Below are 21,768 nucleotides of genomic sequence, written 5' to 3'. Positions count from 1 at the left end.
AAATACATAGACACAATTTTTTTTTATAAGCATTTAAAGTTTAAATTTTGACAACATTTATCAAATTTATAATTTATTAATTATTTTGTAGTTAAAAATGTGTAAAATATTTAACTTTATGCCTAAGGATTGAAAATTTAAAACTAGGCCCACGTAAATAGGTTATATATAAATGACTTTATTCACAATAATATCATCAAATATACTTATTTCATAGGCTCCTATCATAGGCTGACTGACCGTTTTCGCTCAGAATCGTTTTTCTTATACAATGATATTATATCATTGAATTCAAATTTAACACCATCCATTACAGTGATCCAGTTGTAACCTACTGTACAGCAGAGTGACATCCACTTATCCACATTTTTTATTTTTATTTTTGAGTTAATACCTACTCAAGTGTAATGAACCAGTGACGCCGAAGTACAAATTTATATCTTATTTATATGTATGCCGAGGATCACGATTAACCACCATCCCACCAACCTACCCTTTATTGAAACCTGTCACGAAAACAATTACCACCCATTTTTATTTTAATGTTTTATTTATATCCGCAAGAATCAGGAATCTCCACTTTTTTCGAATGTGACTTTTCCATGAAATCTTATTTACGGAGGAGATAGCTACAACCAGGTACAACAACCATATAAATTTGATAACGATTTTCGGAGTTATCAAAAATATCGTTAATTATTTTCTATGGAAGTAAACGAGATAATGAATTTTCAAATGGTCACCCTGAACAATTTTTAAAAGTGGAGATACCCGGTTCTTGCACCGGACCCTTATTATTTATTATATTATTTATATTAACAGCTAGCTACCATTGACGGACACTCGTAATATGATGATGACTGGTGACTGCAATAACAGGTAGTATATATTTAAAATTCGTAAAATTATGTAACTGCTAGATAGGGGAGGATAGGTTGTATTTTTGTTACAGGGAAATATTTTTAAAGACCCGCCAAACTGAAAAAAATTGTTTGACTGCTTAGCATATAATATATATATATATATTATACGGACAAATATAGGTAGGTACCTATATTATAATATAATACCTATTTAATTAATTAAAATACAATTTGTTTTCTCTAAAATACATCATATTTATTGAAATAAATATATTTACTTAAATTTTTAAATAAATAACTATAATAGTTGATACAATTTTAATTTCGATTAATGTGTACTTTAGTGTTTTTTATTGGGTATATTATTATTTAATTATTAGGTAGTCTAAAAATAATAAAGTAAAAAATGATTAAGAAATAGGAAGAAAATCAACGACACGTAAATTAAACGCAGTGAATATAATATTATTATTATACACTTCGTACGATCTATGTTCAGTATCCATATGAATGATATATAATATTTATTAATATATAATAGTACGTATATTATAATATATCTATGATATTATTGTATGGGTGTGTTCAAATTATTACGTATGATTGTAAGCCTAATATAACACTCTGGAACTAATATTGGTTGTTTACGTTCGGAGGATAATCGCCTGCAGCGTTCCAACATTGACCATACTGTGATGGCTGGTAACCGTAGTACGTCGGTGGAGGTAGGTATTGGGTACACGACGGCACAGTGTAAAGTTTTGTCTCGTACTCTGGTCCATACTCCAAGATCGCTTGTAAATGTCTTATGTACCGTATGGCCATCCTGCAGCGCACAAATTATTAAATCGTAGTGTATTTACATTTTTTACTATAGGTAATAATATATCTAATAGGTGATCTTATTAGGTAGGTAACTATCATACCAGATGATACATTTAACGTAAGACACTATTTATTAAAAAAAAAAACTATTGACGTTTTTTAAAATTTTTTTACATTATTCTAAGTCATTAAAAAACAACATTTTTCTAAAAAAAATTAATATTTTTTATCGTTATATATTCTTTTAAGTTTATTCTTTTTTAAGCACAACGCATGTATTTGTAATTAATTATTCCAAAGAAGAATACATTTTGAGTACTTAAACACGTACCTAGAAATCGAATTTTGGACGATAATTTAATGAGTTATAACTTGGGTATAATATATAAGTATAGTAAACTCTCGTTATGTCGAAACTCAAAGGGAATAGAAACATGTTCTAAGATATGTATTGTGTTTTATTTTAATGGTAATTATTTCAAGGGGATATCAAATTTCAATTGAGTTTCAGATAATCAGATTACAAAACATTCGAGATATCAACGTTTATCATAATAAGAATCTACTGTATTTAAAATAATATAACTTGAAATACTGGTTAATATTAGTTAATATTGTATGTAAAAATATACAATTTAAAGACTCTATACTCATTCACATTTTTATATTTACCTGCACATTTACTCGTATACTGTATAAGTTCTATTCCGAATTTATATATATATAGGTCAATTATTTACCTCTCCTACTCTTAATTTTCTTCACGTAAGTACAGAGTCAGTGGCAGACTAAGAGGGCCATTTTGTCGGTTTGATGCAGCAAAATTAAGGGACCTTTCAGAATATATATTATTTTTATATTGGAATACCAAGCCTTTTTGGTTTTTTGCATCTGAGTCAATATCACATCACTGTATAAGGTTATTGGTTCTTATAATTTTTTGCGGTAATTAGGTACTACGACTTACGAGTATTTAAGTCTATAATATATTAATATATTATACTAACCTCAACGACTCGATTTTAGAGAGTTTCTTCCCAGGTGGTTTACTTTTGGGCAAACGGTTTCTCAGCAGATCGAAAGCCTTGTTCATGTCTCGCATTCTGGTCCGTTCTCTGTCACAAGCTGATTTTTTATAGTCTGTGGACAATATAATTTGATGGATTGTGTTTATATTAAATGTGCGTTATAAATATCCTGATATTATTTCAGTGAGTCATAATTTGTTTTAGAGTCTAAGCGGAGCGACGAATGTAGTGATTATTATTTACATTTACGATTGACGAGACGTGTTTGTTATATAGCTACTATTTTTAGTAATAAGTTAATGACATTTTAGATTCTGAGCGGAGCGATCGGAACTTCAATTTATTTTTCGGTGGGAAAGTGAATCTAGTTGGTGCATTGGGGAGGTCAAAATTAGTAGTTTTTAAAAGCGCATGAAAAAATAAAAAAAAAATTAAGGAAAAACGGGAATTTTTACGAAAAAGATTTTGGTTTTTGGTGTAACTCTTAAAAAAACTACCGTGGATGTGTAATTTTAATGGAATGTTTATACTATCGAATTCTATGCATCATCAAATTTAGCGAGGTATTACAAATTTTTTTGAGCATTTGTTGTCCTAAAAAAATTTTGAGTTTTATTAGTTTTAATTACTGTCAATGAAATATTTTATGCTCGGTTAAAATATTGAAAATTTAATATAACGTTCCTCATAAGTTGTTGTTAGTGGAAATTAAAAATAAAATTGATTACGCTCACAATAATTTTTTATGAGTGTTTGAACATTAAAATTACAACAATTGAAAAATTATTTCGAGTTATAAATTCATAAAAATTTTTTTTCATTATATCTAAGCTTTGAAAATATAATACAAGATTTCCCTTATGATTTCCTACATTTAACATTCAACAAAAACTTTACCAGAAAGTCAAAATATATTTTTACGAGCGTTTACGAAATTAGACATTAGATACAAATTCTCTCTACTTGAAAATGTCACTGAATGTTTATATTAGCATTTTCTGTAGATGATAAAATTTGACTCTTTTTGAGCTGTGTACGGACATTGTCAGTTTTCAATTTTTGTAGTTTTTTTTTTTCTATAAATATCAATAAAATTTTAGTTGTTGAGAAAAAAAGCGTGAAAATTTAATGCAAGGCTCTAGATCTATTGTTACAATTCCAGTTGAAAAATATTAAAAATACATAGGCACAATTTTTTTTTATAAGCATTTAAAGTTCAAATTTTGACAAAATTGATCAAATTTAAAAATTAATAATTATTTTGTAGTTGAAAATTTATAAAATGTTCAACTTTTATAGCTAAGAATTGAAAACTTAAAACAAGGCTTCACGTAAATAAGTTATATATAAGTTACTTTATTCATAATAATATCATCAAATATACTTGGTAATATCATAGGCTGTCTGACCGTTTTCGCTCAGAATCGTTTTTCTTATAGAATAATATTATATCATTGAATTCAAATTTAACACCATCCATTACAGTGACCCACTTGTAACCTACTGCACAGCAGAGCGACATCCACTTACCAACCTTTTTTATTTATTTTTTCCTGAATTTTGAAAACTACTAAGAATTTTGAGCTTTTGCCAAACATTTTTCACTTTTGGTCAACTTTTCCCCATAATACAAACTAGATTCACTTTCCTACCAGAAAATATGGTGAAGTCGTTTATCAGAAGCATTTTTACTATCCCAAATGGTGACGATGGACACAAAAAAGAACAGACACCATTGTAAAATCAATATTATTATCGCTCAGCTTAGAATCTGAAAAGAATTGAATGTAATGGATGTGTTATAACTTATATTTGAATTCAATGATAAATCATTGTATACGAGAAATGATTCTGAAGGAGATATTGTGTCAGCCTAGCATACTTGTATAAATAATCAAATTTAAATGTTAAAAAAAAAAATTTAATAAAAATCGAATATTCTTTTTATAAAGGTAGTAAAACTTCTTAAAATTTTTTTTAAATTTTTTTCGATAAAAACGTTTTACTTGGTAAAAAATCTTTACAATTTAATGTTATAGGTTCCTTATAATTTTATTAATGGAAGTTCATAAATATAATTTTTATTTTCACTTAAAGTTCAAATTTTGACAAAATTCATCAAAGCATTTTCCATACATGGTAAAATTTTCAAACTATTTTGACTCTCAGATATTTATAGTAATGATAATTTTAATAAATTATTTTTCAGTTAGAAATGCATAAAAGTTTTTTTTTCATAGGTAACATTAGACATTTTAATAGAATGTTCTCAAAAAGTTCACCGAAAAGTCACGCTATTTATAGCCATGAGATATTTTCAAATTGTTTACGTTTTTTTTTATTAATTTTGATTATTTATACAAGTATTCTAGGCTGACACAACGTCCACGCTCAGAATTGATTTTCGTATAAAATTATTTATCTATAACGACATGCTCGACAACTACTGTACAGCAGAGTAGTATCCAATTGTCCACCTTTTTTTTTTTAAACTAATCAACTAAATTAAAAGACTTTATAACAAATTAAAATATGCTTTTTAATTCAAATATATTAATATCGGAGTAAAACTCAAGTAAGTATGTTGGAACGCATATGGGGGGGTCTATTTGCTTCAAAAACTAGTAGTGCGGAATGCCCTTAATATTATTCGTTATAGTTTTATTACCACCTACCTCTTTCGGATTCGTACGAGCGCACTCTTGAGCTAGACTTGACCTCAGTCTGCATGTAACAGCTGGAGCCGATGCCCGCCACTGAGGGCGAGTACTGATGTTCGTCGCGGGACATGCCATACACGGGTGGCGGTGGTACCCCGGGGCCACCGATCTGGACACTGGTCAAGGGCGGATGGTGTTGGTAGTCGTATCCCATTGGCGGCAGCACGTTGTTGAGCGTGCAAATGGTGGTCGAGTCCGACGAACTTTGGTCGTAGTGCACAGAGGACGTGTTGATCGCCGAGACCACCGTGTCGACGTGCGGTTTGTTCACGTACACGGCCCGAGTGACATTTTCCTAAATTGGAATAACAATAATATCACACCAGACTCAGTGTTTGGATTAGATAAATACTTTTTTAACTAGATAAAAAAAAGATAATATTTTTTTAATATATTTAAATCTAACTTTATAACAGTACACCTTGCTACAACTTGAACACAGACAATAAGTTTAAATGAAAGTACGTAATTGACATAATTATTAGTAAAAAGTATAAATTGACTGTACATTTTTTTAAATAAATGATAGGGACTTTTAAATACTTATAATGATATAAATATATAATATTAAATTAAAGAACACTTGTAGTTAAATATTATTATTATAATTTACGTATAATATGAATTATTTATCTAGACAAGTCTCAATACTGCACCAGTGCAGAGGCGTATTTAGGAATTTTGCAATGGGGGGGGGGGGGAAGAAATATATAATAATACACCCATAAATACGTACATAATATACATTTTTAAAATCCCCTAACTTGTTACCTATCAAGGTTAGTGTGGATCAAGGCGAAATAAGAATTAACACAAATTGTATAGTACTCATAGCATTTATTATAAATGCATACTAGCTCCAATTCCGTGTTTAATACGATAAACAAAAAAAATAGTTATAATACAAAATCCAGTTTTCTATTTTTTTGGATGCTCAGTTCATCGATAACCTCATCTAGCATGATTGTTGTATTTACCGGTGACATGCCAATAAAGCCAACACATTAAGTCGGTTCTAATAACCAAAGTATATATAATAATTACTTCCTAATTTATAATTTATAGTCCAGTGGCTTACTTTTGGCGGTGGTATGGGGGGGGGGGGGGGTAGGGGTGAAAAGTACCAAAGTACATACATTTGCTACAAAATTGGCTAAACACAGTGTTAAACAAAGGGAAACTATTGTGATTGGAGGGGGGGGGGGAAATGCCCGCTTTGCGCTCCCCTGGATCCGCCACTGAAAACATCGTTCAGGTGTAGCAGTTGATACAGGCAAAGTACAAAATATTTTCCAGAGTTCATGAATATTTGGATAAAACTCTTTATCACAAACATCTAAAGCATGTAACCCAGAGGTGAATACAATTTTTTCAGTCACTAAAAATAAACCTATGCCCTATGGTAAATCTACGGTCTTCATGGTAATTTTGTTTTATTTATTGACTGTTGATCGGGTTTATTATACACTCATGCATAAAAAATTATTCGCAGAAAAGTAAAAAATACAGTATACCTACCATAGAGGTATATTTTTTTATTGTCCGATAGTCGCATTTAAGCCGCGAACGATTAGTGGCGATTAGTATATCAGAGAGGTACAATTACCACGGCTAGAACATTTAGAAAACAGACTTACTTAAAAGTAATATCATATTGAGAAATACAGAAAATAAGAAAACTTAACTGTAGGTACAAAAAAAAAAAAAGACAGGGGGGATCTATTCCCCATATCCCCCCCGTAAATACGCCACTGGTGACCAGTGGCGTATTCAGAATATTTCCTAGAGCTCACTATTTATCCAGCGCTCATCCGTCTGCAGCGACTCCACCAGTACAGCTTGCAGTTTTAAAATAGCTTATCGATTAGGTCAACTACCAATTTTGGTAGCGCGTGTTACACACCTAAACTTTATTGAATAATTAAAAAAATAAAAAATATATTTTTTACATTCTACTTAATAACACTTAATATACGTTATACATATAATATCTAATCGTGTACACAATAATACAATATTACACAATTACTCCAAAATCGTATTATACAATTAAATAATAATTACTCGATTTATAAATGTTTAAGTAATTTCTGAAAGCACCCACTTTTCTTTTGAGTTGATTTCAAAAAATTTTTAAATATATAAATATTATAAAACCGTTTTATCGATAGTTAATATGTACGTCAATTTAAAAATGATTGTTAATATTACGATTTGTAATTTTTGTTCGGTAATTTTATACACTTTATTATAATTATCAATCCTAGTCCTAGACTTTTTTCGTTATCAAAAATAGTTGCTCAATCTTGAGATATCTATAGGTAATCGTACTTACAACTTCAAATTGGCAGAATCGATGGGTTTTAATTAACTGCAATCTGTCTTGGTGGAATCGATGATTTTCCAGATCATTTACTCGAATAAAAAGTGGTGGAGGTGGGACTCCACCCACTGAGAGCCAATTACCTTACAACCCACAAGTTACCTTACAACTGTGATACCTACCTAATTGTATAACATTATAAACACAAAATGCTTTGCTTATATTCTATATAAAATATATAATATTGCAAGTAGAGGCGCAATTTAGACACCTATTTTATTTTGCCTTTTATCATGCTGTATTTTTCCCGTACACCATAATATTGGCTTACCTTTAATTCAAGTTGGCACTAGTATAGTAGTATAACAAAAATGTAAGGAACTCATATATAGTAAAATACATTTTGAATATTGTATAAACTATAAAGTGGCCATATAGATACTTCAAACACCTATAAAACATTAAATTGACTTTTTTTTTGTTGACGTTAGCAAAAATTATGGGGAATCTTGTTTTGAATCAAATTTTCAAATCTTAGATATAGGTATATAGGTCATAGATACATTTTTATGAATTTATAAATAAAATAATTTGTAAATGTTCGTGATTTTAACGAAATTTGTGAAAATTCTAACTTTGGACGCTCATAACTATCTGATTATCTAACTACCTATATATGTCAGTAAGTATTTGAGTATTGGCATTCAAATACTTTTTTATATGTACCTATTGAATGCGCATTTTAAATATCGTCCATCGATAACTATATTCGAGCACATTTTAATGTATTTCTGACTGTCAATTATAAATATTTGGAACTATAATATATATAATACTAATTTCATACAACTAAAAAACGATTACCACGAAAACCAAATATCACATTTTTTAATTAATAAATAGTTTAATATAGGTAGATATTATACAGTCGATTAGAGTCTTATCAGCTCGAATCAATTGTGCCAGAATGGCATTTCTGGAATTTCAATTGATACATTCTAAGAAGATTTTAATAAAAAAAATTTGGCCACTGCTCCTATATATACCTAGTATATATTATACCTATAGGTACCTCAAACATTTCGATCTCCGCAGAGCCCTAAACAAAAGTTAATAAAATAATGATAATTTTATTTGTATGGAAACCTAAACACACTATTGGAATATTAGGTAGTGCATTAGTTTTAAGACTAAAATTCTTAATAAGTACACAATTTTTTTTTTGAGCGATGTATAAGAATATATTGGCTAGTGAATAAGTCACGTGTTTTATGTCTGCTTAAACTATTATATATTTATATCATCACGTCTAGTATACCTACCTACTACCTATTTGCAGTTAACCGGCTTAATAAAACCACTCGATTAATAACAATATAATATTATTAGTTAATGTTGTTTTCGTCCGACCGTAGGTACTAATAATATTCGCGCACAGAGAGCTACGGACCACAATACCGGCCGGCTATACGTGCTATAACGATGCAGATAATCTTTAGATAATTTAGATCTTTAGGTCAATCTTTAGTAAAAAAAAAAAAATAAAACCCTGAAGCATTATTATTTAACCTACGACGACTGTGTCGTACTTTTGAAAGTATATACAACACACGTACAAATTCGCAATAACGATACATGATTGAAAAAAACGGACATATTGTATGCTTATATTCAATACGAATTAATAATAATAATAATAATTAGAGGGTTGTGAAATATATTTAAAACCTCATCTATATTATTTATCTGTAATGCATTAGAATCCCAAAAACTGCAGTAAAGAATGTATTTTAAACCTCGAAAAATGTAGGTATTAAAAATCAAAATATAAAACGTAGGTATAGGTACTATATTTATAATTATTTTTATTCGCATAAGAAGAAAATTAAAAATATAATTCATAAAATGCGTGTAAGAAGTTTTAATTAACCGGAATTGTTGAAATATATCGAAAAAAAATTACATAGGTAGGTACTTATACGGGTAAAGGCAAAAAATAAAAAATTCAAAATAAAAGATTCAAAATTGAATTCGTTGGTACATAATTCAAAGTTTGTGTGAAGAAAGCTATATGTTTAATAATAAGCTAAACGAATGCATTTTATTTCTACAAATTCACAACCATATAGACATAATAAATCACTCACTTGTATAACGGATCTCGTGTCCACTTCGTTTCCTCTGGGCGATGGTTCGCTCATGTTTGTCGTTAGGTTTTTTTAATCGGGATGTGAAAAGACAGTTCTTCGCCCGAGTGAGGCCACTCGATGTCTACACCTATACTACAGTATTATTAGGTCCCTATTATAATATAGCTATTACGGGTCGAGCTAAAACGGTTGATGGATTTTTAATGGCAGCATTCGAATCGTCCGGGAACCAAAACCGTACTAATATTATAATAGATACCTACATCCACGTACACCGACGGCGGCGGCGATATCCGTCAGAAGCGACTATATAATATGTATAGACGCAAATATGTTGAGTGGCGCGTTGGAAAAAAACTAAAAAACGTTTTAATTACACGGATCTACACTTGTTTAAATAATTGAAAGAAAAAAACCACGTATTACCTATTATTATTATTATTATATTAAACGTATACGGCACACGCTCCCCCTCCCACCCCCGACGGCACACCCCCTCACCACGTAGGCGTGGCACGAGCGAGGAGAACGGGACAGACGACAACAACTGTGCCAACACGTGTCGCCTTATTGTCACCCAACACCCGAGTACGATATTCGTTATTGTCTCGTTATTAGTATATTATACTAAAATACATTATTGTAAGTCTATTTCGTGGTGCCGTAGATGCGAACAACGAAAATCGTGAATAATGGAATTAAACGGCCATAGTGTATATCCAACGGTGGAACGCGTTTTTTACCGGTTTTTACGCGTTTGTCGATTATTGTTGCGTATCGTCCACACGCACGCGAATACACGAACCCACGCACGCTTTTAATAATATTACGTAGATAGGTATGTATATTTTATAGTAATGGACTTAAGGGTCCGGATTTAAGAGGCTTAAAAACTGTTGAAAAATGCTCTAAAAAATTGACCGAAAAGCCTCTTAAAAAAATTGCCACAATAATGCCCAAATTATTTTGATAGAACCGCAAACGACCGGAAAATGACGGTTTAACTTTCGGAATTTTTATCACTTGTATATCTTGACTAAACTAACAATAAAACAAATACAAAATATGCACACTTTATATAATAAATAAACAGTACCTATACGTGTCCAGAACTTATTTTGTGGGTGGGCCACAAAAGTTAAGTACAGAATTACCTTGATTTCTATAATGCTCTATTTCTGTAGTAACACTGGCAGAATTATTAGACGTAGAATGGTTATTGATTGTCATCTGACATTTGTAGCTTTTCATTTCGATGACCACGAAGACTAATATCTTGACGAGCACAACAAAGAGCCATTATAATCAACGATTTTAATACATCACGGTTTTTTAATATTTGATGCCGAGTAAAATTATTTACTTGGCATGATACAGCTCCAGATGTTTTTAAAGTTTTATAAGCTTTATATTTTTCCAAGTTTAACTTGTGAAATGTTAATGACAGAATTTTGATGTTTTATTGTACTATCAGTAATTCATTTCCAATCACAATAGCCTTGTTTAATAAACACATGTTGTCCAGAGGTGTTACTTACATTTATAGCGAAAGGCCGACAGCAATAACAATAAATGTTATCTTTGTGTTTATAATATTCAATCCATAGATATTTTTAATACCATGACGGATTGAATGATCGATATTTGTTGTATATCATCCGACGAGGAAACATATTGGCATTAACCACAGATAACACAGATAAGGTATGGTTATCTGGTACAAATTAAATACTTGATTAATATTCAAAAGGTTAATAATATTAATACATTTATTTAAATATTCATAGGGTATGATATTGGTAAAATAAATAATATTTAGATATTTATAATAATTATAAATAATAGTAATAAACTAATAAGTACCTTCATCAAAACTCTCTTCTATAAATTGTTGGTACTTTTTCTTCTTGGCCAAACAATCAACTTCAGTTGAGGAACTTTCAGACAGTTGATAATCAACTTTCCGATGCCAGGCTTTTTTTAAATAAACTAGAAAAATTTTAACATTGAATATCTAGTTGCATACATTAAGAGAGGTATATATTATACGTTGGACACATAATATACTTATGTTAAATTAATAAATATAATATAATCGTATTATATATTTTGACATAAGTACAAATACTATGTCATTGAATTATCAAAATGTTTAAATCATAACTATGTACAAAATTCAGGATCACACACTTAATGCATCATCCTATATATTAGATATTAAAGTAAATTATGTTGAAACAACTTACAATACTCTTTCCCATCATCAAATAATTTTATTTTGAAGGACTGCCACTCTGGTAACGGATTTGCTGCAGCACAGATTATATCACTTGTAACATTCAGAAAAGTTAGCCATTTCGCAAACAAACTATTGTCAATGTTGCAAGGTAAAATCCAATTTTTGGGTACAACACTATATAGGTATTTGTTTCTTTAAACATTACTAAAAACCAAGAGGAACGGCGACTCTAAAATTGAAATACATATAATAAATCTTATGTTATATTTAAATTTACATGAATTTAAAACTTAAAATAAATTGTAAATTATAATTGTGCTTGAATTGTAGGATGACGGAGAAGAGGTCTTCTTTTTAAAAATATTTTAGTGTATCCCTTTTAATTATATCCTAATCAATAATAAATTTACGTTTTGAGGTACGCATATTTTGCTTATACTTTTGCGTCCCCATTCTATTAGATATTTCCCCACTTCAAGTACTTATCACAAATTAAAAGTTTTTTAAGTTACAACCTTTAAAAACCTAACTCATGTTCTCATTATTTTATTTTAAATTATATGATCATTTTAAAACATATTTGTTATGAGTGTTATGACTATGATACATATTATATTATATTAAAATATATACTGATATGTACAGTTGTTTTTAGGTAATTTTAAAGAATTATGCATCAGATTGTCTAAACACTTAACAACTTTTTTAAATTAATGACCATTTGAACCTAACCTAAAGCTATATTATAAGAAATTGTTATTTCATTGTTTAATTCTGTAGTGTGTAGGTACATTTCTTTAATTTTTTACATATCTGGTAAGTGGCCATTGTGTAAATATATGTATTACTCACTAAAATACTTAGGAATTAGGATATAATATATAATATAACTTGTAATAATTTGTGATCTTCTTACCTTTGATTTGTTTTTCTGTCATGTTTTTGACTTAATAACGACAAACGGCACAAATAAAAATGATAATCATGAAATGAAGTATGAACAGCGTTTTATGATCGTCAAGCTTGTGTGCAGTTAAAACTTGAAAAGTCTGGAGTATGGCTCTGGGCACTCTAGCAGTCCAGCCGTACTTGGTAGGCAGCGAAGTCCAGACTCTACAGAGAGGGACAATTGGTGGTGAAAACAATAATAATAATGATAATATTCATGATAAGACGATAACTGATTGTCCTGAGTTTTTTCTATAAATATCTTTTTAATAATATTTTGTTTATTATGTTTAACTATAGAACATAATATTTTAACGATATTGTGTATACATTGTGTATACAGATATTTAATGAATATGATTTTCCAATAGTAGAGCGTGGATATTAATAAATTATGACATAATTATATTCAAATAATTATTTGTATCACTTATAAATCGCGGACGTAAAAATAAAAATTTTAATTCTATATCCAGTATTTTTCTATATTATGTACCATTAAACGTTATAGTCATTCTCATTATCTGCATCATGCAACATCTATATTAGTTGTTTTCGGGGCTGCATTTAGAAATCATGCACCCAGGGGCACTCATGAAATTTCACACCTCTTCTTGGCTGACCGGAGGGGGCCTACATAATAATTCGTAACTCTTGTAAGATGGAGACAACAAATGTCACTTTAACTCATGTCCCCTTAAGAACGATGATGAAAGAAAAATGTTCAGAAATCATCGTTTTGGAAATTATATTCTTCCGAAATTGACAATTTTCTGTTTACCATCGCGCACAGTGGCACCTTTAACGAATTTTAATTTTTTTTCTTTAGATCCTACGAATTTTAAAGATTGAAGAACAGCACATAATAATATAACCACTAGGGTGGTTCTCGGGTAAGTCCTGGTAGGTCAAACTGGGAAAAATGTTCAAACTTTTAGATTTACGATGGGAATTGTTGTTTATAAATTGTTGCTATTGGTTATAGGAGAAATAATTAGTAAAATTAGTATTTATTTGTTATTGGTTGCCATTGGTTAATTGGAAAGATCAGCTTGCATCAAATCGAATTTTCGAATATTGCCTACCAAGGTGGCTACTGTAAGTGCAACTACTGGAGCGAGTTACACCCTGCAGAGGCCAGAAGGGTAATTTTTTAAGTGTTGATATTTTTAACGAACAACAAAGTGTGTGGAATCATCTAGTAATATAATATAATATAGTAGGTACCTATATTCCCTATAGGTATCGTATAATTTTTTATTTTTAATTAGATGCTCAACATTATTTTTAAAATACAAAATTTGTAGGTATGTATTTTAAATAGGTATACAATGTAACAATACCGAAAAATTTTAAAAATTAAAAAATCATGAACACATAAGCAAAAGTTATAATTTTTGTTACTCCAAAAAGTTTGCCACTTGGGGCATTTGCCCCGTTCACACTCCCATGAATGTGTCACTTTTGTATTTTTATAGCAAAAATGTAAACTTTGTAAATTAGTTACATTGTAATAACGCCTGTGTGTTACACAATTAACATCTAGGTAATGTTACTTATTGATATATAAAACTTTATTTTTATGAAACGGTTTTAGAACTGATGTTAATCGGTGATGTCTTTTTGTGATCTAAATTCAACATCGCGACGATGTTGTGTAACTCGCAATGCACTACTATAAATTATTATATCATGTCATACTATAATTTTTAGGCGAAACTTCTTACAACGCATAGCTAGTTTCCGTTTGTTTTATAATACATGTTTTCCACGCACACGGGTGTATTATATTCAATATTGTTTATTAAATCCAAGGCCGTAATTGAAAAACAATTTTAAGGGGGTCCAAATTTTTTTTTAATATGGTTACTGGATACTTATTATTTTTTTCTTCAAAATATAAAATTATTCTTAATTTTTCAATTTCGGGTAAGATTTTTGTTGTCATGGTTACTTATTATTTACTTATGGTTACTTATACTTAATATTATTTATTCACTTGTTATTAGTCTAATACATAACAAGTATTAATAAATACTCTCAATACATATATATTAATTAGTGTTTGAAGTATGAAATATTTCACTAAAATTTGTATAAAAATTTCTAATATTTCTCAAAAACGTGAAACATTGAAATTTTTTTGAACACAAATAAAATAAAATTTATTTTTTTTTTTAACAATGTTCAGTGCCCTAAATTCTAATATAAGAATTCAGTAGTATTGTATACCTACTTATATCATTTAAACATTAAAATATTTAAAATGTTGAATACCATTTTAAATGTATAATACCAAAGGTTAGGTTAGGTATACATTTAGGTACCATACAATTATGATGGTGATTTGTGACAATTATATGTAAATATAAAATTTATTCAAAACTAAAACAAAATTTATTAAAATACTGAAATATTTCACACATTTAAATTATTTTATTTTTTTAAATTTCATATAATTCGATAATAATAATACCTATGTCCTATTTCAAAAAATGAAACTAACATAAATTAATATACCTAGTTAACTAATTTATATATTAATACTACACTATTGTCTTCAGACTTTAATATAATTATTATAGACATTAGGTAAGTATAGTGTACGCAAGAACGTTTTTATTAAAAAAATTTTTTTGGTTGATTTAGAAAATTAGTATGGCCAAATACAATTTAAAATGGAACAGACTCGTCGATGTGTCGATGTGTAGTAAGTATCTGTTAGTTATTATTGACGATCGGTCATTATCGTTTACCTTTGCTATGACAACAGAATGCAGTTGTAACTTGTATTTTATTTATCAGTCTTAAAAAGTTTTTCGAACCTATTTATTGGCACAATAATTGTATAGTTTCAGCCTTATAATTGTTCATGCGTTTTATGTAATTTAAACTGTAGTAAACATATTACACTAATTAGTAAGGGCGTTTAAGAAGTATAATCAAATTATAAAACGAAATTTAATTTATTCAACGTTTAATTAATACTTTAAAATTCAAAAACTGTAATTGCATACAAGTACATATTTTTTGATTTACAATATGAATTACATTCAGAGGATTGTCTGCTTCGGTAAGTTCAATGCACAATGTACAGCAGTCAAGTTTCGATAACTCGAACTTCAATTACTCAAAATCTTTAAAAAATCAAATTTTTTTCTTGCTCCTTGAAAGGTTTTTAAGTTGTGTTTGAGGTACATATAATATATATATGTAAAAATACAAAATTTAAATTTTTTTTACTCCACTTAAGATTCGAGTTATCGATGACTCGACACTCGACTCTATATATTAAATGTTATTATAATACTTATAACAACGCCTTGGGCAATTACCGTTGTTTTTCTCGTATATCCGCAGCCAAGACCAATATGCAGAAAATACAGGACCATCCTGCTGCAGAAGTGTTCAAGGGTATTGGTGACTATCCCGCCGAGTACAATCCCAAAGTGCATGGACCTTACGATCCGGCCCGTTTTTATGGCACTCCCTCCACGCCGTTTTTAGAACTGAAGCTCTACGAGGTCCCCCAATGGCTAAAGTGCCGCAACAAATCGCCAAAATCTTTAGCTGCATTATTTTCCCGCGCTTATTGGCGATGGTCACACCAATATGTACAACCAAAACGTACAACTGCGGCTCCGCTGATTCAAGGGCTTGTCGGTATGATGTTAATATTCTACATCATAAACTATGGCAAAATCATTCGTCACCGAAACTACAAATACCATTAAAAACCAATAGATTTTTGACATCATATTATATTGTAAGAGTGTTTTAAACCAACGTAATTACCAAACTAATAATATAAATTCTGCTGTTTAAGTGAAATATGGACGATTATTCGTGGACTATACATTGTCTCAAACAGCAGAGTTTTTATTTTTAGTTTGGTAAACACAGTGGTTTACAATGTTCTTTACAAATACATAAAAAAGTTTGTGCAAGCTTTGTTGCAAAAATAATAAATACAGTTATAATATAATATTTTTTTTTAGTTATTAATTTTTGTCCCTCTCAACTTTTTTTGGCAGAACAATTTAAAAATGCTTCAATTTTCAACTTTGAGGGTGGTTTCTGGTATCGATTTGGTCTAGTTGGTACTTTTCGTGGTAAAAAGATTCTCAGGAAAAAAACAATATAAAAATTACGGAAATGAGGAATTTTTACGTAAAACCAGTTTGTGACAAAATCTAACCTAACCTAACTATAGATACTTTAAATTTTCACCGACTTTATATTTTAACATTACTATACGTGCTACTATATTTAAAATATTTTGATTCTTTTTAAGCTGTTTACACGGACATTTGTGATTTTTATTTTTTTTTAGCTTTTATTTTTAAACATTTTGATAATACAATGTTTGTTTAGTTAAAAACCTTGGACATTTAATACACGTTCTTCATAAACCAATTATAACATTTTATAAATACAGACATAATACTTTTATATAAGCGTTTAAAGTTAGAAACCTGAGAAAATTCATTATACGATTTGTCATATGTTATTAATTTATTATAATAGCAGTTCGAAAATATTACAGATGCATATAATTGTTTTATAAATATTTAAAGTTCAAATTTTGGCGAAATTCAACATTTCACAAATACTTATAAATTATATTGTAGTTAAAAATTCATAAAATATTTAAATTTTATAGGTAATAGGCTTGAAATCGTAATAAAAGGTTCCTCATAAATAGTAACTATATAATATAACAAAAAAATCTAAAAATAAATAATCACGTTATTTTCTATATATTGTAAGTTCAAATTTGGTTCAAATAAAATATTTAAACAAAGAAAACCGGTTTTAGTTATAATATTAAAAAATATTCAGTGCTCGAATTGGGAAAAATTAGGTAGAGGAGGTCAACCCAACGATTTAAAAAGTGCGTTTCATGTGGGCGTAACTATACTCAACACAGGCCCGTGGGTTTTAAGTGGTAATAATTTTAAAGTGCATAACTTTGAATTTATATAATATATTTAAATTTTCTAACATCATAAATAAATACATTATTAAGCCTTGGGTTATTTTAATATCTTATTATCTTCCTCTTAGGATCGGACATAAATCATGTAAATATTGTTTGAACAATCTCTATACACGATCCAATTTTATTAGTCCTTTCTTCTATGAATGTCAATAAAACTTTATATGTTGGGTAAAAAAGCTTGACAATTTGATACAAGCCTCTTAATATATTACATTCTAAGTGGAGCGAGGAAGTGGTTTTACAATTGTGTTTATTTATTTATTTTTTTTTTATCCTTTATACAAAATTTCTACCAGAAGGAGTGCTTTGATTTCAACATATAGTACCTTATCTTTTAGCAAATTGGATCAAGATGGTACTTTAGAAAGGTTATTTTTCGATTTTATTAATAGCTATTTAATGCCACGAGAAAAACCACCGACAAATTACGAAAAACAGCTAAAAATGGGATTTTAATTTCTAACGCTTTGTTTATCACCATAGAAACGAATTAAATATTATAATATTATAATATAAATTCATCTTGCAGGCTATAATAAATAATAACAATATAACATATCCAGACAGACAAACTGGTCTCCACTCAGATTCGTTTGTCTTATAAAATGATATTATATCATTGAATTAAAGTTTAATACAATACATTATATATTGACCCACTTGTAACCTACTGTACAGCAGTGCGACATCCGCTTTTTTACAATGACATTTGAAATATATTAAGAATCCTTAGTCACAATTTTTTTTAATAAGCATTTAAAGTTTAAATCTTGACAAAATACGGAAAAATCACAAAAATTAGCAAATTATTTTGAGTTGAGATTTCATAAAAATTTTTCTTTTTAAATCTAAGATTTTAAAACGTAATACAAGATTCCTCATAGGTTTGTCTACCTCTATCAAAAAAAAAAATGTCTACTAGCAAATCAAATTAAATTTTTAATTCTGATAAATTGTTACAATAGCAGTTGAAAAATATTAAAAATACATAGGTACGTACAATTATTAAACACTAATTAAGAGGACAAAGGCGACTCACATAACTCGACAACGTTCGGTTATTAACTAACTTTTATTCTGGAAGTCACAACGGTAGGGACCGTCTCAGAACTACCAGTGTATCCAACCTTCTATATTAATTTTTTTAGTAACATAATTTCTTAATTAATTTAATTTATAAAACTTTGGCCTTCCTAGCACTGTTGGCCGTCCCAGCCCAACATGACACATAATATATAAATATACAAGTAAAAATAAAAAAAAAAATCAACGAAGTAACAAGACATACATAGGTAATTTAGGAACATATTAATTAGTCTAGCCTTTTAAGTAGACAGGTCTCTTGATCTTGCGCCTGGAGGTTCTCTGACTAGAATTAGTGTCCGCTGCAGATGGTGCCAAAGTGTCTGATCTCACTGGCTCGACCATCGTTGTGGTTACTGCTTGCCTTTCCGTACTGTCACTATCTTGCCTCTCTTGGTCGGATTGATCTTTCTCACTGTCTTCTCCCTGGTCCGTGGCAAAGCACTTCAGGGTACTAATGTGTGCTGTAGTAGCATATAACTGTTTTCTTTCATGATGTAAATCTGCAATCTTGTAAGTGTCGCTAGCACATACAGCAGTCACTATCATTGGTCCTCGGTACTTGGGCTGTAACTTAGTAGATGTACCGGTGGACACCAGGGGTCGTCGTAGGTAGAGAATTTCCCCTATACATAAGATTAGGTTTTTACGGTGTTTGTCATGCCGTGCCTTCTACTGGACTTGCTTTTCTGCTATATCTTTGCGTATTTGTTACTGTATTTCTGCTGGTTGTTGATATACTGGAGTTAGTGTAGTGAGTGTATCCAGTAGACCATCTTGAATCACTGCATCGAATCCATATAATGCATAGAAAGGACTAACTCCAATAGTCTGATTTATTGACGTGTTCAGCGTCAACTCTAGTTCAGCCAGATGTTTATCCCAAGTTGATTCGGTCTTCATGCTAGTTAGCTCATAATACTTACCCGTTTGCCCGTGGATGTCGTACAGCTACTGGGTGGTGCTGGATCCCGTTAGACTTGCAGTACTGTTAGAATTGTTCTGATTGGAATGCCGTACTTCTATCTGTAATAATTCTTTAGGGTAATCCATAGCTTAGAGCAAAAGCCTTCAGTTGATTTACAACAACTGTGGATTGTACTGTATTAGAAACATACAGTTTAACAAATTTAGTTAGGTTGTCAACCAATACCAGAATGTACGCGTTTCCTTTGGTACTCTTCGGGAATGGTCCCAGATGATCAATATTTATTGTCTCGAACGGAGTTCACTTGGACTGATTGGGTGCAGCATACCAGCTTGCCTCCCTCGTGACTTCTTGTATAGGGCACACTCAGGACACATTCCTATGTGCACCTCTGAGGTATCTCCGCATCCGTGGGAAGTAATACCGTTCCGTAATTAGTTCTGTCGACTGCAAAGTGACCACCGAGGTCGTAGAACTTGATTCCCAAGCTTTTCCTCATGCATTTAGGCTCCATCCAGAGTTGCCGTGGTCCATCTACAGTCTGTACTCGCCTATACAACTCTCCGTTTATTACATTATAATTATTATTAAGTAATAACTTACTCGGCGAAGATCCCACTAGTGATTTGATTATACCCATAATTTCAGAATCACCATACTGCATACTCTTGACATACTGTTCCTCATAGTGAGAGTTTAGAATACCTCTAGGCGGTTGGCTATAATCTCATCCAGTGTGTCCATACTGTTGTCAGTGGGGGCTCGGCTCAACGCATCTACATGAGACATTGTTGTACCAGCTCGGTGTCTGACTTCTACATCAAACTCCTGCATCAGGTCGAGCCACCGGTTGATTTGTGAGTTAGACGTTTTCAGGCCATTCATATAGACTAACGCTTGGCAGTCTGTTACTGCAGTGATATGAATTCCAATTAAACATGATCTTAGTCGATCCAATGACCACACTATGGTCATGAGTTCTAGCTTGCTGGTGTGGTATTTACTTTCGGCTTCGTTGGTTTTCTTACTGAAACAGTGTACCAGGCGTAATTTACCGGAGTCATCTTCCTGTAACAGCATTCCTGCTAATCCCAGACTGGAAGCGTCTGTGTGTAACTCGGTTGGGCTAGTAGCATCAAATAGCGCCAGAACAGGTTCGTTGAGAAAACTTGATTTGATTTGTTTAAATGCTCGTCTCTCAATTTCTCTCCATTGAAATACTACTCCTTTCCTGGTCAGGTTGGTAATGGCTCTGGCTTTTTCAGCAAACTTTGGTACGAAATGATGGAAGAAATTTGCAAGACCTATGAACCGGCGCACGTCATACTCGTTCGGTGAGGCTGGAAATTCTCTTATTGCTTGTAATTTGGTGGGCCTTGGACGTAGGCCATCAGCTGATAATACGGGTGACCCGTCAAAATATCTCCATTAAAAATATCTCCGTCAAAATATTTCCGTCAAAATATCTCCAGTATAAAATATCTCCATTAAAAATATCTCCGTCAAAATATATCTATAAATACATTTTTTATTATTATTTATAATATTTCACTTCAAAAAAAATATTAAAAAAAAAAATTATGTTTTAAAATTTAATGTTTTGAGCTATTCCTCTTAAGTAAAGAAGGGCTGGAGTTTCATTGAAGTTTTTCACTACGT

General features: G+C 30.5%; 2 protein-coding genes across 3 annotated transcripts; one reads left to right on the top strand and one right to left on the bottom strand.

Moving 5' to 3' along the window:
• Positions 1-1,162: 1,162 nt before the first annotated feature.
• On the bottom strand, positions 1,163-10,239 carry LOC132935219 (transcription factor 21-like). The gene is made up of 4 exons (XM_061001698.1): positions 9,907-10,239; positions 5,392-5,731; positions 2,696-2,828; positions 1,163-1,689 (listed from the first exon to the last, which is right to left on the bottom strand). Exons 1-4 carry the CDS (start codon positions 9,958-9,960, stop codon positions 1,494-1,496), a joined length of 723 nt encoding a protein of 240 aa, XP_060857681.1. The 5' UTR covers positions 9,961-10,239; the 3' UTR covers positions 1,163-1,493.
• A 3,879-nt stretch (positions 10,240-14,118) lies between these two features.
• On the top strand, positions 14,119-16,963 carry LOC132936820 (putative ATP synthase subunit f, mitochondrial). 2 transcript variants are annotated; one of them, XM_061003596.1, is made up of 3 exons: positions 14,119-14,241; positions 15,746-15,806; positions 16,457-16,963. In XM_061003596.1, the coding sequence occupies exons 2-3, from the start codon at positions 15,755-15,757 to the stop codon at positions 16,828-16,830; spliced, it is 426 nt and encodes a 141-aa protein (XP_060859579.1). In that variant the 5' UTR covers positions 14,119-14,241; positions 15,746-15,754; the 3' UTR covers positions 16,831-16,963. The 2 variants fall into 2 exon arrangements, with proteins under 2 accessions (XP_060859579.1, XP_060859581.1); XM_061003598.1 differs by lacking the exons at positions 14,119-14,241; positions 15,746-15,806 and adding an exon at positions 16,139-16,169.
• The last annotated feature ends 4,805 nt before the right edge of the window (positions 16,964-21,768 follow it).

Source organism: Metopolophium dirhodum, chromosome 1, assembly GCF_019925205.1.
Source record: "Metopolophium dirhodum isolate CAU chromosome 1, ASM1992520v1, whole genome shotgun sequence".
NCBI lineage: Eukaryota > Metazoa > Arthropoda > Insecta > Hemiptera > Aphididae > Metopolophium > Metopolophium dirhodum.
The sequence above is the reverse complement of the archived record's forward strand: the minus strand, read 5'-3'. Positions and strand labels throughout refer to the sequence as shown.

Excerpts from the sequence above, each read along its gene's own strand:
- LOC132935219 (XM_061001698.1), bottom strand. The coding sequence starts at position 9,960 with ATGAGCGAACCATCGCCCAGAGGAAACGAAGTGGACACGAGATCCGTT. Across the intron at positions 5,732-9,906 it reads ACACGAGATCCGTTATACAA|GAAAATGTCACTCGGGCCGT; the intron begins GTGAGTGATTTA and ends ATTCCAATTTAG. Across the intron at positions 2,829-5,391 it reads CTCGTACGAATCCGAAAGAG|ACTATAAAAAATCAGCTTGT; the intron begins GTAGGTGGTAAT and ends TATTGTCCACAG.
- LOC132936820 (XM_061003596.1), top strand. The coding sequence starts at position 15,755 with ATGGCCAAATACAATTTAAAATGGAACAGACTCGTCGATGTGTCGATG. Across the intron at positions 15,807-16,456 it reads CGTCGATGTGTCGATGTGTA|CCAAGACCAATATGCAGAAA; the intron begins GTAAGTATCTGT and ends GTATATCCGCAG.